Raw genomic sequence first — 16631 nt, forward strand, 5'->3', positions numbered from 1 at the left:
AAGCTATCAAAATCTTGTGAGACACAACTGGTGAATACACCAGACTTCTAACTCCTATTAGCCGAACGGCACAATATTTGTTGTGCCATTTTGGCTAATAGGAGAGTGAACTTGTCCCCATACTATGCTTTTCTTATAGAGGGTAGTAGCTGATGTCTGATGACAGATCTGCTTTTGCTGTAACTGTTGGTCAGTCCTGCACATCAGCTTAAATAAATTAGCCCATTACTCCCTACAGACAGTCACAAATGACTTTTATAAGAATGTTCTTGAATTTGATACATTTTTGGAATATTATCTCATGTCTTTAATACACGTAATCAGCAACCAGACCTTAGTAAGTCAGAAATTATGTGTGACCATAACTAGTTGCCCAATTTAAAAAATAAAAACAACCTAGTTAATGGATAGTCCCTTATGTCTCCCCTTTGATTTCATTCCTATGTTCTACTATTCCAACGTTTTTTTTTTCCTTCGTTCTCTCTCTCTTTTGATAATTTGTGTTTTTTCCCCTACATTATCCATGTGATATTTATTTTTGGCTCAAGTTCCAGTACATGAGATTTGAATAAGCATACATAAAACATAAATCATAATAATTAAATTTTTAACATTTCAACCTCAAAGCCAGGAGATAATTTTATGAAATGCTTTATTTTGTAGTACATCATGACAATATTATAGTCAGTTTCTATAATAAATTTTCCAACCCTCGTTTAAATATATGCATATCGCCTGCCAATATTACCTTTATTGCACTTCTACAGCCCTTTGTGTAAGGAATCCTTTCTGTTGCTGAAGATTGTATCTTTTTCTTTCCATCTGTATTTGGCAGACTTTTATCCCCTATGTGAGGAAATAAAACTGAATATATTTTCTGTATTGAAAATATATCTATTTTGTGCAATATTTTATGATAAATTACGTTCTTTCTTTCCCCTAATCTGAAATACATATTCATGATAAGTTCTTACCAATAACTTCTAAAACACCAAACTTCATGATTTCTCTTTTGAATATGTGCCACATTTAATATGTGATAATACTGTCTCTAGCTTTCTTATTAGATTGACATTGGAAGCTCCAAAACAAATTCAATGGCGATCTGCTTCATTTATAATCCAACTCTTCTTTCGCCTAAGGATATGAAATTTTGCCAAAATTTGTTTACTTTATGTAATTATGTATTGCTTGCAAACACAGAGAATAGACCATTGATTCCAGTTGTCATATCAATATAGGAAATAAATAGCTGTGGATCCAATGAAAAAAAAATCTTGAGGATCATAACTCAAAGACTTTGTTCAATTAAAATATGAATAATATGTAACTATTTGCTACTTATTTTTATCAACTTTTCTATCCAGCATAGTTCACCTATACAATAACCCTTTAAGGATGTGGCCTACAGTAGTCTGGGCCTTAAGAATGCAGCAATTTATTTTAGTTTTTTGCATTTACGCATACCAAATGCCATAACTGTTTGTCGATGTACACCTGTATAAGGGCTTCTTTGTTGCGGGATAAGTTGTATTTTTCAAAGGCACCATTGTGGGGTACATAGAATGTATTGAACTATTTTTCTTTTAGTTTTTTTTTATGGGGCATAATGGAAAAAACAGCAATTCATGTTTTTTTTAGCAATTTATTTATAAATGAATAAATGACTTGTTAACTTTATTCTGCAGGTCGCTACGATTATAGAAATACCAAATTTATAGATTTTTATTTTTATTTTGTACTACTTCAAATTCTGAGTGCCATAACTTTTTTTTTTTTGTACCATTAATGGAGCTACATGAGGGTTTTTTTTTCAGCACTAGTTGTAGTTTTCAATGGTATGCTTTTTGGAATACATATAACATTTTGATTACTTTTTTGGAAGCCGAGATGACCATGGAGCAACAATTCTGCCATCGTTTTTTTAGATTATTTTTTTTTACGGCATTCACCATTTGGCATAAATAACATTTTTACTTTATAGTATGGGTTGTTATGGATGCAGAGATACCTATTATGTGTAGGTACCATATTTTAATTTTATTATACATTTTTCCTATAATAAAACATTTTGTAAAGCATTTTTTTTTTGTTTTTTTTGTCCCTCTATGGCAGTGGTTCCCATACTTTCTGAGGCTGGGACCCACTTTTGGATGATTCCCACTACCGTACTTAGCCCTATTTCTTCTGACATATGTCAAAATCATTCTTAGCTAGATGCCGGTACTTAGCTCCATTAAAAAAATAAGTCCCTGCAACATTGAAAACAACGATAATTGTGCGGGCGGAGGATAGGGCAGGCTCAAGGTATCCTGCTGCTGTGCATTGCTGAGGCCCAACTATGGCTGCTGATGGTGCATCATATGACCTGACCTGTCCATCAGTGGCCATCAGAGGTGTAGCTAGGGGTTTAGCACAGGAGGTTAAACACATCTGAGTGGGCCCCAACCCAGTGGGCCCCCTACACAAGATAATGCCCCTATAGCTGCCCCCACACAGGATATGCCCCTATAGCTGCCCTGACACAGTTTAATGCCCCTATAGTACCTCCCCACACAGTAGAATGCCCTCATAGTACCTCGTCACACAGTATAATGCCCCCATAGTTTCCCTACACATTATAATGACCCCTTAGTGCACCCACACAGTATAATGCCGCTATAGTTCCCCTACACTTTATAATGAGCCCTTAGTGCCCTCACACAGTATAATGCCCCTAAAGCTGCCCGCATACAGTATAATGTCCCTGTAACTGCCCCACACAGTATAATATCCCTATAGCTGCTCTCCACACAGTATAATGCCCATATAGTGCTTCCCTACACAGTGTAAAGCTGCCCCCAAACAGTATAATGACCCATTAGTACCCCCACACAGTATAATGCCCCCACAGCTGCCCCCACACAGCATAATGCTCCTATAGCTGCCCCACAAACACTGTATAATGCCCTATGGCTGTCCCCACACAGAATAATGCTCCCATAGCTGCCCCCACACAATATAATGTGCCCATAGCTGCCCACATACAGTATAATGCCCTATTGCTGTCCCACACAGTAGAATGCCTCCATAGCTGCCCCACAGTATAATGCCCCCATAGCTGCCCCTACATAGTATAATTCCCTCATAGCTCCCCTACATGGGATAATGTCCCTATAGCCGCCCCCCACAGAGTATAATGCCCCTATAGCTGCCCTACACACAGTTTAATGCCCTATAGCTACCCCACACAGATTAATATGCCCATAGTTGACCCCACGCAGTATAATGCCCCCATAGCTGCCCCCACACAGTTTAATGTTCCTATAGCTGCCCCCACACAATATAATACCTCTATAGTGCCTCCCTACTCAGTATAATGCCCATATAGTGCCTCCCTATATAGTATAATGCCTTTTTAGCTGCCCCACAGTATAATGCCTCCATAGTGCATCCCCACAGTATAAGTCCCCCATAGCAGCCCCTACTCAGTATAATGCCCCATAGCTCCCCCACACATGATAATGTCCCTATAGCTGCCCCCACAAAGTATAATGCCACTACAGCTGCCCCACACAGTTTAATGCCCTATAGCTGCCCCCACACACAATAATGTGCCCATAGTTGACCCCACACCGTATAATGCCCCCATAGCTGCCCCACACAGTATAATGCCTCTATAGCTGCCCCCACACAGTATAATGCCCCTATAGGTGCCCCCACACAGTATAATACCCCCATAGTACCTCCCTACACAGTATAATGCCCATATAGTGTCTCCCTATACAGTATAATGCCCGTAAAGCTTCCCACACATAGTCTAATGCTCCTATAGTGCCTAATAAAAATAATAAAATGCATACTCACCTATGCCCGTTCTCACGACAGGTGGAGTAGATTCTTCTGCTCCTCCCTGCTGAGCCGTCAGCTTCTTGCCACAGCATTGAAATCAACTGTATCTATGTCTTGAGGACGCAGATACAGTTGAAACCGAGACATCAGTGAGTGACTCGCGACCCCCTGTAGGTCTTCACACGACCCCCCCAGGGAGTCGCGACCCACACTTTGGAAAACACTGCTCTATGGGACTTGACCATATGATCCCTTTTTAATACTCCAGTATTAAGCTGTGCCTTTCAGTGTACCACTGTTAAGCCCCCAGCCTTCATATAAACCCATTGGCACTCCGCAATTGCGTTGCAAGAGTGCCAATAGGCTTATAGAGGAAGCCACCTGTAATGACGGGGTAGGGAGACAGACAGGGGAGCCCTAATCTACCCGCCACTCAGTCCCTGCCTACTTGCACGGCCTGTCCTAGGCGACGGCGTACAACTGGGCGACGGTCCCTACGCTCAATAAGTGAACGACAGACAAACAGACAAGGGTACACAGAAGCTAAGGGAAATGGGACAGTTGCCCACGGCAACACCGTGAGCAAAAAGAGTAGTGAACGAGCAGAGTCAAACCAGGAGTGTACGAGATACCAAACGCAGAGCAGGAGAGTAGTCAGTAAAGCCAGGGTCAATTTGAAGCAGAGGTCAATAGTACTAGCAGGAGCAGCAGAGCCAGGAAACCAGACAGAATCACAGGCAAAGGAAGACTAGGAAATAAAGATATAAATAGACCGAGGGCGGGAGCTAGCGCCGTCTGGCCAGGCTGTGAAAAGAGGGTCTGTCACCAGTTTATAACTTCCCTATCTCCTACCTAATCTAGTAGGCGCTTTGATGTAGATAACTACTGTGTTATTGTTGTTTTTAAACGTTTATTATTCACCAATTTATGAACATTTTTAGATTTATGCAAATTTTTTCTAAATGCCCAAGTGGGCATTTTTTTTCTATTCACCAAGTGGGCATTGTATAGAAAAGTGTATAATGCTGACCAATCGGATCACACTGTGACGTCACTTTCTCCGTCACTTTCACCGAAGCGACGGAAGACTGAACAGACATCGCCTCCAGCCACTGCAGATTCGGATAAATGTCCTGGCATGGCTTGAAGCGATGTCTGTTCAGTTTTCCGTCGCTCCGGTGAAGGAACTGCGGGAGAAAGTGACGTCACAGCGTGATCTCGTGCTGTGAATTAAGCTGGGCTGGAATGAAGAGAAGTATATGATGCTGATTAGTCAGTGTCATACACTTTTCTTTACAACGCCCACTTGATGAATAGAAAAAATGTGAAAAAAATTTGCATAAATCGAATAATGTTCATAACTTGGTCAATAATAAACGTTTAAAAACCAAACAATCAGTAATTACGTCAAAGCGCCTATTAGATTAGGCAGGAGATAGGGAAGTTATAAACTGGTGACAGAGCCTCTTTAACCCCTTCTTGCCGCAGACATTTTTTGATTTTCACTTTCATTTTTTCTTCCCTACCTTTCAAATGCCATAACTTTTATATTTTTCTGCCAATATAGCCGTATGAGGGGTTGTTTTTTTGCGGGACGAATTGTAGATTTTTCCTGGCACACTTTATTTTACCATATAATGTAGTGGGAAACTGTAAAAAATGTCTTTGTGGGGTAGAATGGGGAAAAAAACTGTGATTCCTTCATTTTTGGCAGTGTTTTTCATTTTTAAGATGTTCACCGTGTGGTAAAAACTGCATGTTAAATTTATGCTGTGGGTCAATACGATTACGGTGATACCAAATTGATATAGTTTTTTTAATGTTTTGCTACTTAGAAAAAACTCATTGTTAAAAATAAAATTTGTGTTTTGTCGCCATATTCTGAAAGCCATACATTTTTCCCCCGTCGATTGAGCGGTATGCAAGGGTGAGCTGTAGTTTCTAATGGTACTATTTTGGGGTACACAACTTTTTGATCACTTTTTATTCAATTTTTTGTGGGAGACGAAGTGACCAAAAAAACAGGAATTCTATTTTTTTACTGCATTCATGCAGGTTAAGTAATGTTATATTGTGATAGTTTGGACTTTACAGACGCAGCAATATCAGTTATGTTAAAAAAATTATTGTGCTTGGGGGAAAAAGGGGGTTGTTTTGAGCTTTAAAAATAAAATAAAAAATAAATAAAAGCTCATTCTATGGAGAGGGCTCAGCCCGTGAGTCTGTTCCATACTCCCCCATCCGACCTCTGCCGTATACATATGGTGGATGTAGGGAAGGGGGTTAAATTAATCTCTCAAAGACAACTGTTTGTTGGCCTTTATTTCAGTGGAATATAGTTTAGAAATGTTGTTATATTTTATATACATATATTATCAACATTTATTGTCAGAGTTTTAATATTTTAAAGTGAACCTACCTTTTTAAATTTTGTTTGTATAAATCAATAATATCAGAAGTGTTTTTATCTGTTATTAGGAAAAAGTGCAACATTCTGTAGTTCCCTTTCCCCGGCTCTCTATAAATGTTCAGAAACCTCTACAGTCCCCTCCCCAGAAAAGGACTAGTATAAAATAGTAAATAGAATAAACAGAGGATGGGGGTGCTGCTAAAGGTTTTTAGGCCAGGGCTACACTGAGAGTTTTTGTAGTGCTAATTGATTGTAACTATTAAGTGACAGCTGCAGTCCAGGATTGCATGCAACTTAATGTATTCATTTGGACTTCAGCTGTAGCTTAACCCCCTTAAGGAAACGGCCATTTTTTTATTTTGATTCTCGTCTTTCACTCCCCGCCTTCCAAGAGCCAGAACTTTTTATTTTTCCGTCAATAGATTAGTGCGAGGGCTAATTTTTTGCGGGAGGATTTGTATTATCTATTGGTAGCATTTAAATACCATATAATGTACTGGGAAACTGAAAAATAATTATTTGCAGGCTGAAATTGGGAAAAACTGTGATTCCTCCATAGTTTTTGGGATTTAGTTTGTATGGCATTCACCGTGCGGTAAAAACGACAACTTAACTTTATTCGGTGACTTAATACGATTATGGTGATACCAAATTTATGTGCTATTTTTTATATTTTACTACTTTAAAAAAAATGTATTTGTTCACCACATTGTGAAAGCCTTAACTTTTTTATTTTTCCGTGAATTTAGCTGTTTTTTTTGGTACCATTTTTTGGTACATACAACTTTTTGATCACTTTTTAATATAATTTTTTTGAGCGCTAAGGTGACCAAAAAACAGCAATTTTGGTGTTTTTAATTTTTACGTATTTGTTTACTTGTTTTACTTTTTACATTACTTTAGGGGAAAATGGGAAAAGGTGTTTTTTTTTAACTTTTAATATTTTTTTTTCACTATTAAAACTTGATTTAACTTTTTTGTACACAGTTTATTAGTCCCCCTAGGGGAATTGAACAAGCAATCATTGGATCGCTGGTACAATACACTGCAATACTAATGTAAAGTCATTTTTAAAGGCTTCTGTTACAGGGGTTTTCCGAGATCTAAAAAATATTTTTATTTAACAGCCTACCGCTTTTATTAGCCGTAAATAAATTCCCCTAATTACCTTTTGTTCGTTTCCAGTATCTTTTCGTGCTGCAAAACTCTCTATTTACATTCTGCATTTTCTTTACATGTCTCAGTTTCTTGAATAACAGCTTCCACTCTGCTCCCAGCATGCAATGCTTTTTATCCCAGCATGCCATGCGGCGGGAGCAAGGCCGGTCAAACACGCCCACTACACTAGGGGGAAGGGTTTTGACAGGCTAGGGGAGAGAAAATTCTGCGCAGGCGCTGTTAAAGCACATGAGTGGGCTTGCGTGCTAAACACTGTTAGGGTATGTTCACACGGCTTATTTACGGACGTAATTCGGGCGTTTTACGCCTCGATTTACGTCCGAAAATGCGCCTCGATAGCGTTGGCAAACATCTGCCCATTCATTAGAATGGGTCTTACGATGTTCTGTGCACACGGTCATTTTTTTTACGCCCCGCTGTCAAAAGGCGGGGCGTAAAAAAGACGCCCACGTCAAAGAAGTGCCTGTCACTTCTTCAGACGTAAATTGAGCCGTTTTCCATGGACTCCATGGAAAACCAGCTCCATTTAACGTCCGTAATGGACGCAGCAAAAAGCGCCTCAACATGCCATTACGGCTTAAATTCCGGAGCTGTTTTCTCCTGTAACAGCCCCGTAATTTCAGCCGTTATGGACGCTGCCGTGTGAACATACCCTTAGTGAAGCAACCACGCATGTTCAGAGACACCAAAGAAAGAGTATCTAGTCCACCACTTCCCTCAGTGTACAGTGACGTCAGTAATGACATTCCCGTACATTGAGGCAGCCGGAAAATGGAAGTGAAAGAGCATGTACAGGGCAGTACCGGAACTGCAGATTTTACTATTTAAGATGCATCACGTGACCGCCGCAATTGCATTATTTTTATTTGTGCAGTGCAATAACAGCTAGTTAGTTGGTTCTGGAAAACCCATTTAAGCCCTGCCACAGGCAGGGCTTTACAGAGGCAGAGTGAAGGCAGTTCTGGGGGAGTTCATTAGTCCCCTGGGCTGCCATGACAACCATCGGCATCCCACAATCGTGTAGTGGCGGCGCCGATGAGCTGTTTGAGTGGCCGCCACCTCTTTATAACGGCCCAGATGCTGCGGTTGCGATTGACCACAGCATTTTAGGGATTAAACAGCCAGGAACAGTTCAGTCTATACTTCTCCCTCTGCACCAGGACGTACCCGCACGTCCTGCTGCTTCGTGAAGGGGTTAATAGTTAAAATCTATCTGTAGTACTACAAAAAGTCTAGGTGTAGCCGTTGCCTAACTCAGTGTTGCAGTTAAAACAGTACGAGGGGGAGAAGGTGTAGCAGGGGAGATTACCAGATTGGCCCAGCACTACCGAAAAGTTATTACATAATTAATAAAAGGAAGAGCCTGCCCTCTCAGCAAGCATAAAAAGAGAAAACATGCTTTTTCAGGAACCTGCTAAGGAAAGGAAAAAACCCTAAACATGCAAGTTGGACACAATATTGCCGGCTGAACTGCATCTACAATACATCTACACAAGCCTGTAATTGTAAAAATATTATGAGTGTGTGATTGTAATTTTTTTTAACAATAGGTTAACCCAAATAAATTTTAAAAAAACATTATCAAGGATATAATGTGGTAGATTCACGCAGGAGATGCATTTAACTATAAACTCTACATCTTTATTTGCAGGCACAGTGGCAATAGATTTGCAAGATGCAAGCTGTCATTCTACCAGTGGGGCAAACCTAACACTCCCTTCAGAAGTTAGCAAAGAAGGAAGGAGACCCAGTATTGCACCGGTGCTGGAGCTTGCAGATAATGCAAACATACAGCCTTGTGATCTTCTCAGTGACCAGTCAGAAGATGAAACCAACCCATCTGATGATGAATGTTCTGATGCCAAGGAGTATGTATAATATCTATAATAATTAAAGTTACAAGATATAAGTTACTGTATGTATTATAAAAGCAAAAGACATGCTGGAATGTGTTGCTGATAACATAGAACTTAAAGGGGTTTTCCCATGAGATACATTTATGACATATCCACAGGATACGTCATAAATGTCAGATAGATGCTGGTCCCACCTCTGGGACCTGCACCTATCTCTAGATCTGGGCCCCTTAAACCCTGTTCTACCTTTTTCTGCTCACTCTGCCTCCCCGGACACTTCCTGACTATATGGTCTAGAGTTATGAAAACAGCTTAGCTCGCTGTGTTACACTGTTTCCGTAAGACCCATAGTAGTGAATGACAGTTACGGAAGCAGTGTAGCATGCGAGCTACGCTATTTCCGTAACTAACATTCAGTTCCATGGGACTATGGAAACAGTGTAGCTCAGTGACCTACACTGTTTCCTAAGTCATGGTCGGAATTCATCTGCTTCTGCCACAACACAGAGCAGCAGAATGGGGTTTAGGGGACCCCGTTCTAGATATAGGTGCTGGTCCCATAGGTGGGACCCGTATCTATCTGACATTTATGACATATCCTGTGGATATAGCTTAACTAAAAAGCTATAGAAACAAAAGGAAAAAATGTTTGCTGCGGATTTCCACTGCGGCCTGTCCGCAGCAAATCTACCACGTCTGAACGTGCCCTTAAGGGCTCATGCACACAGCCAAGTCGTGTTCACAGAATCTGTATGGCAGGGCAGTGCTTGGAGGCCGTAAGGCTAAGCCTCAGCGTGCTTCTGTAAAAGCTGCATTGAGGGCTGTATATCCAGATATACTGTACCTTTAAGCAAAACTTCCTTATACCTCTGTAAATAAAGAATCCGATAGAGAATGCCACACATTTTTGTTCTGTCAGATTTTTAAGTAATCTGACAAAAAAATCCTCTGTATGCTCCAGTATAAAATCAGAGGGATATGGATGTACAGTAAGGGCCTATACACTTGTATGATCGCCACATTATACCTTCATACAACTCAGAGGTTGCACAGAGCCGTAATACAGCCACATCCGTGAGCCCTAATGTTTTCTAGTACTTTCTGACTTTTTCGTCTTTTTTTATGACGCCCACTATTTCAGTATTTTCTAGTCATGGAAGACAGAATTTGATGTGGAGTATGGACATAACAATATAGCAATTTGAGCATAATACTGCAAAATTAATTGAGCACTGTGTAGTGGTATTTGGGCTCTGCGTTGTGGTATTCAGGATTATTACCTGTATTACTTAACCCCCATACTGATTATTCCAAACTGTACTCGTTCAACTGGAAAATATACTGTTTGTACTAACTAGTAGAAGCTGTGTCTCCCTGCAACTGTCTGATCAGGCTGACAGGAGAAAAGATAAAGCAAAATACTGATTAGGCAAAGTATTCCTGAGGAATTCTGAACATCTGTGCACTTGTGTCTCGGATCTAGACCCACCTCATCAGTGGGCACAGCCCTGGCAGTAGCCTGATTTTGTACTGCCTGGGCTGTACACATGAGCTGTGGCTGATGACGAGACGGCCCTGGACCGGTAGACACAATTGACTCTTCTCTGTGCCCCGTCCTCTTCTATCTCCTGCTCGTTGCCACTTGTCCTCCTGTGAAGAATCTGTAAATCTTCTCCCTTCTAGAACATGCGAAAATTGGTTCCACCCCTGTTCTATTCCCCTGCCTCAGTCAATTCAAGGGTTCACTCCCTCAGCTTCCCATTTCCCTTCCTAAACTCTGAATTATTTTTCTTCACTCCTAACGTGAGATATTTCAAACTTACCATTTTGAAGTACCATTGAAATCTACAAATCGCCACACAAATAACAAGCCCGCATACAAATACATTGACGAAAAAATATAAATGTTATTTGTGTTGAAATTTAGTGACACAAAACCAATTATGTTTAAAAAAAAGAAGGGTACCATAATCATAAGAAAAGAATCAAAATAGAGTTAAAAAGAGCTAAAACATTATTGGTACTGCCATAAAAACAATGACAAAATGTATGATCCCCCCCTCCCAGCAAAAAAAATTATAAACATTTTTCAATGCATTATATGTGCCCCAAAATGGTTTCATTAAAAACTACAGCTTGCTCTGCAAAATACAGAGCCTCATATGGCTACATTGAATACAAAATAAAAAAAGTTATGTCCGCTGGAACACTAAAGGGTTAAAAAGCACTTAAGGCAACTGAGTTATGTGCCAACTATATTTACATGAAACAGAAATTCTAAATATACAATAATTTTTTGGGGTATTTTTATGAGGGTTTTTCCAATTTGAATGTGATTATTAAGTGGTTAAGACACAATGCTGGAGATTCATGATAAATTTCTAACCAGAAAAACTGTCTTTTTGCCCATAGCAACCAATCACAGCGCAGCTTTTATTTTTCAAATGCACTATAAGAAAGAAAAGCTGCGCTGTTATTGGTTGCTATGGGCAACAAACACAGTTTTGGTAAGGAAGTCATATGGTGATAAAAATTGGGCACTGTGTGATGGTAAAAATTGAGCTTTGAATTTCAGTATTATTTGGGCATTGTAACGTCCACAGCCGCGGACCGTCATGCTTTCCTGCCCCCTGATGGCCGCGGCCATGGACAAGTGACTGCTGGGCGGCATCTCCCTCCTGAGAGACGCCGGCACTCACTTACGCATCACTGCACTAGTTCCCGTAGGGTGCACGTGCACTCCTGCCCAGTCTTAAATGGCCAGTGCACACACATGAGGAAAATCTGTAATTAGCCCATGATCACCCTGGACTATAAAAAGCTCTCTGCCCTTTCATTCATTGCCTGAGCGTTATTGTGTTTACCCATGTTAGTCTTAGCAAATGGTCCCTTAGTTTTATCCTGTTCCCATTGTTTCTGTGCCTTGCTACCTGTTTGCACGCTGTTTGCTGCGTTTTTCACTGCATTTTTCACCCGTGGCCATTGAGCGCCGATGGGCAAAAATGCCACAAGATACGCTTTCTCTGCCTCCCATTGATGTCAATGGGAGGTCAGAGACGTAAACGCCTGAAGATAGGGCATGTCGCTTCTTTTTCCCGCAATACGGGATGCACTTTCGGACGTTTTTTGGCGGGTTTTCCGACGCAGTTTCCGCGTCAGTCTAACGTGTCAAAAAACTCTGTGTGAACAGGGCCTTAGTTTGTCTTTCTTCCTTTTAGGGAAACTAATGTCTTCTATTTTCTGATTAGCTAATGACCAGGAAGACAAATCCTATTCTAAGACCTCCAAAATAATGTGCAACAACCGTAATATGTGATGGTATGTTATTAAGGATAAGCAGACTTTGCTCAGGAAATATGGGCTATTCAATGATTTGTCAGTGAAATACTGTATATAGTCATTATAATTATTACCGCTATTATTCTTCCTACACATGCTCAGTAAAATCAGAAGAATGGGGGAAAAGCAGCTGAAATATTTTAAACTATAACCTGTTCTCAAACATACAGAACAAGTCATCTTCCGAGAGAAAAATCATTGCCGTTACAATTTTATTTTTCCAGCGGGAGGTTTACATCCTATCTGTGCAGACTTATATTTTCTGAGTTCTTATCCCTCTAAAGAAACTTTTTCAAATAATGATGGTTGTTTAGAAAAAAATGTAAGACAGATTCATAGAAATGATAGCCGCAGGGGACTTTCCACTAGGGTTTTTAAATTGCACCACCTCTGTCTTTAGTATTACATCTTATTAGAAGCATGTCCCTCTTCCCCTCACAATTTTAAGTTTAGCAGCGTGTTTCAGAAATAAGAGGTTCCACAATGCAGTAATGTCTATAAAACACCAGTGGCTAAATATATATTCCAGCTCAGATATTAGAGGAAAAGACATATTTGTGCCATGGTTGGAACATGTTTTTTCAGATGTTTTGCAAAGAATAACCTTTCAGACTCAAACGACTTAAATAGATTTTTTTGCTTCTCTGAAAAGTTTCTTAGAATGTTCTTTTTTTTATTTTTCTGCTGTACAGATATGGTGTGGGTATATTGAGCATTTCCATTCAAACACAAATGTCAATTCATTAATAAAATGATTGCCTCCCACTAACAGCAATGTGATCTCTGCCTGACCAGTTGCTGCACAGCTGGAGTAGAATAAAATGCAATTGGAGTGATGAAAATGTTTTCTATATTTAGATTTAATATTTTGTATATTATTATTTTTTTTTACCATAGCGTTTAATTTTCCATCAGGACGTGTATGGAAGGATAGAACTATATAAAATGGACCTGTCGCTAAGTAATATCAGATGAACTGGTTATTTGACCAGAATAGCGCTGTTTTTCTGATTCCAACTCAGTTTTTCTTATTTTCTCATTTTTTTGATGGTTTTTGGTCGCCTTGCTTGCCAAAAAATGTAATAAAAAGTGATCCAAAAAAATTGCATGTACCCCAAAATGGTACCAATGAAAACTACAGATTGTCCCGCAACAAATAAGTCCTCACACAGCTCCGGTGGAGAAAAAATAAAAAGTTCTGGCTCTCAAAATACAGCGATGCAAAATGTGCAGTGTTCCAAAAGCGGGTAAGATTGGGCACCATTTATCAGTGTGACACTGGCCACATATCTGTGGATTATTATTTATTTACCACATTATTATACGCTCTTATTATGACCTGATGTACCCCGCACAGCCTACATATGAGCCCACATTATAAACTGAAATACCAGCAAAACGCCAAACAGAACTACTACCAAGCTAAATCTACGCTCCAAAAGCCAAATGCCGCTCCCTCCCTTCTGAGCACTACAGCGTGCCCAAACAGCAGTTTACGTCCACAGATATGGCGTTGCCATACCCGGGAGAACCTGGTTAATATTTTATGAAGTATTTGTCTTCAGTGGCACAAACTGGGCATAGCATATAGTGCACTAAAATGGCATATCAGTGGAAAAGTGCAATTTTCACTCTGCACCAGATGCTGTACATTAACCCCCTTCTTGCATCACGACTTAATAGCATGTCGTGGTATGGGGGGTGATGTATTGAGCGGGCTGATGTATTGAGCCCGTGCCATACGCTGCGGGTTTCAGCTGTGTATTACAGCTGACACCCGGGACTAACGGACAGGAACAGCGATCGCGCTATTACAGGAGCCGGCAAAAATGACAATATACTGCAATACATTAGTATTGCAGTGTATTGTACCAGCTATCTACTGATTGATTGTTCAAGTCCCCTAGAGGGACTGATAAAATGTGTAAAAACAAAAGTAAATTATTATTAGTGAAAGACATTAAATAAATATTTAAAGTCCCCAAAAAAAAACTTTTCACATTTTTTTTCTCAAAAGTAATGTAAAAAAAATAAAAATGCAAAAAACTGGTATCGCTGTGTCTGTAAAAGTCCAAACTATTACAATATACCATTATTTAACTCGCACGGTGAACGCCGTGAAAAATAAAGAATTTAAAACGGCAAAATTGCTGTTCTTTGGTCACCTTGGCTCTACCAAAAAATGTAATAAAAAGTACTAAAAAAGTTGTATGTACCAAAAAATCATACCAATAAAACTACAGCTTGTTCCGCAAAAAATAAGCCTTCACACCACTATATTGACGGAAAAATAAAAAGTTATGGCTCCTGAAAACGGGGAGGGAAAAACGAAAAACAAAAAGCAAAAATGGATCAGTTTGGAAAGGGTTAATTACTTTCTAATTAAAAAACATTTATGACCACATGTGGGGTATTGCCGTACTCAGGAGAAATTGCTTTACACATGTTGGGTGGCTTTTTCCTCCTTTATCCTTTGTGAAATTGAAAAAATGCAACATTTTAGTGTAAATAATGTTGATATTCATTTTCACGGCCTAATTCTAATAAATTTAGCAAAAGACCTGTGGGGTCTAAATGCTCACTATACCCCTAGATCGATTCCTTAAGTGGTGTAGATTCCCAAATGGGGTCACTTTTGTGTGGTTTCCACCAGGGGCGTAACTAGGAAACACTGGGCCCCATAGCAAACTTTTGACTGCTGCCCCCCCTCCGCTGGGTATCACATAACCCCCCCTTGTAGATAGTGCCTCCCTATAGATTGCACCATACACAGCCCCCTGTAGATAACGTCTTACAGCCCCAATGCCCCTGTAGATAATGCCATACAGCCCCCTGTAGATTACGCCATACAGCCCCCCTGTAGATAAAGCCATACAGACCTCTCTATAGATAAGGCCATACAGACCCCCCTGTAGATAACGTCATACAGAACCCCCCTGTAGATAACGCCATACAGACCCCCCTGTAGATAACGCCATACAGAGCCCCCTGTAGATAACGCCATACAGACCCCCCCTGTAGATAACGCCGTACAGACCCCCCTGTAGATAACACTGTACAAAACCCCCCCCATAGATAACGCCATATAGCCCCCCCCAAAAAAAATGGCCTATAGTTTGTCCTACAAAAGAGATGTGTCCCCTATCCACAGGATAGGGGATACATGTGTGATCGCTGGCAGCGATAAGGAGAATTGGGGACCGAAAGTCCCCCGAAGTTCTCCATGACTAAACTCGGACTTCCGGCGTCTGCACAGTTCAATAAAAATGAAAGGTGCGCTGGTCTTGCATGCGCACAAGCGCGAGCAGTGCACAATTCATTTCTATGGAGCTGTAGACCGACCCTGGAAGTCCGAGGTCTGTCATGGAGAACTTCGGGGGACTTTCGGTCCCCCGTTCTCTTTATCGCTGGGCGTCCCAGCGATCACACATGCATCCCCTCTCCTGTGGATAGGGGATGCATGTCTTTTGTAGGAACAAACCCCTTCATTGGCGTCGCGCTGTAGCAGCCATAGCGGCTGCTAGTGGAGCCTTCGGCCATGGGGCGGCCCGTGCCAGTGGGTGGCACGGGCCCCCTCATGCTGCGGGCCCCATAGCAGATGCTACAGCTGCTATAGCGGGAGTTACGCCACTGGTTTCCACTGTTTTGGCCTCTCAGGGGTTTTGAAAATTCTACATGGCACCGAAAACCATTTCAGCTAAATTTCAGCTCCAAAAGCCAAATAGCGCTCCTTCCGTTCTGTGGGTCCAAACAGCAGTTTATTACCACATAAGGCGTATTTACGTAATCGGGAGAAATTGTTTTATAAATATTGGGGTGCTTTTTCTCCCTTGTTCCTTTAATGTCTATGTTTAATGTCTATGTCTATGTTTTTTCAGAAAAAAAGTAGATTTTTTTCCTTTACAGACTAATTCCAATGAATTCAGCAAAATAACTGTGGAGTCAAAATGCTAACTTTACACCTAGAAAAATTCTTTGAGGAGTGTAGTTTCCAAAATGGGGTCACTTTTGGGGGG

At 40.6% G+C, this 16631-nt stretch overlaps 1 protein-coding gene across 6 annotated transcripts in view; it reads left to right on the top strand.

Moving 5' to 3' along the window:
* Nucleotides 1-16631, top strand: part of KCNT2 (potassium sodium-activated channel subfamily T member 2) — a 675220-nt gene that overhangs the window by 463564 nt on the left and 195025 nt on the right. For all 6 annotated transcript variants that reach the window (XM_075833425.1, XM_075833427.1, XM_075833430.1 and 3 more), the window contains exon 17: nt 9072-9288. In XM_075833425.1, the coding sequence (XP_075689540.1) occupies nt 9072-9288 (217 nt within the window). The remainder of the gene's footprint in view (nt 1-9071; nt 9289-16631) is intronic.

Source organism: Rhinoderma darwinii, chromosome 7, assembly GCF_050947455.1.
Source record: "Rhinoderma darwinii isolate aRhiDar2 chromosome 7, aRhiDar2.hap1, whole genome shotgun sequence".
Lineage (NCBI taxonomy): Eukaryota > Metazoa > Chordata > Amphibia > Anura > Rhinodermatidae > Rhinoderma > Rhinoderma darwinii.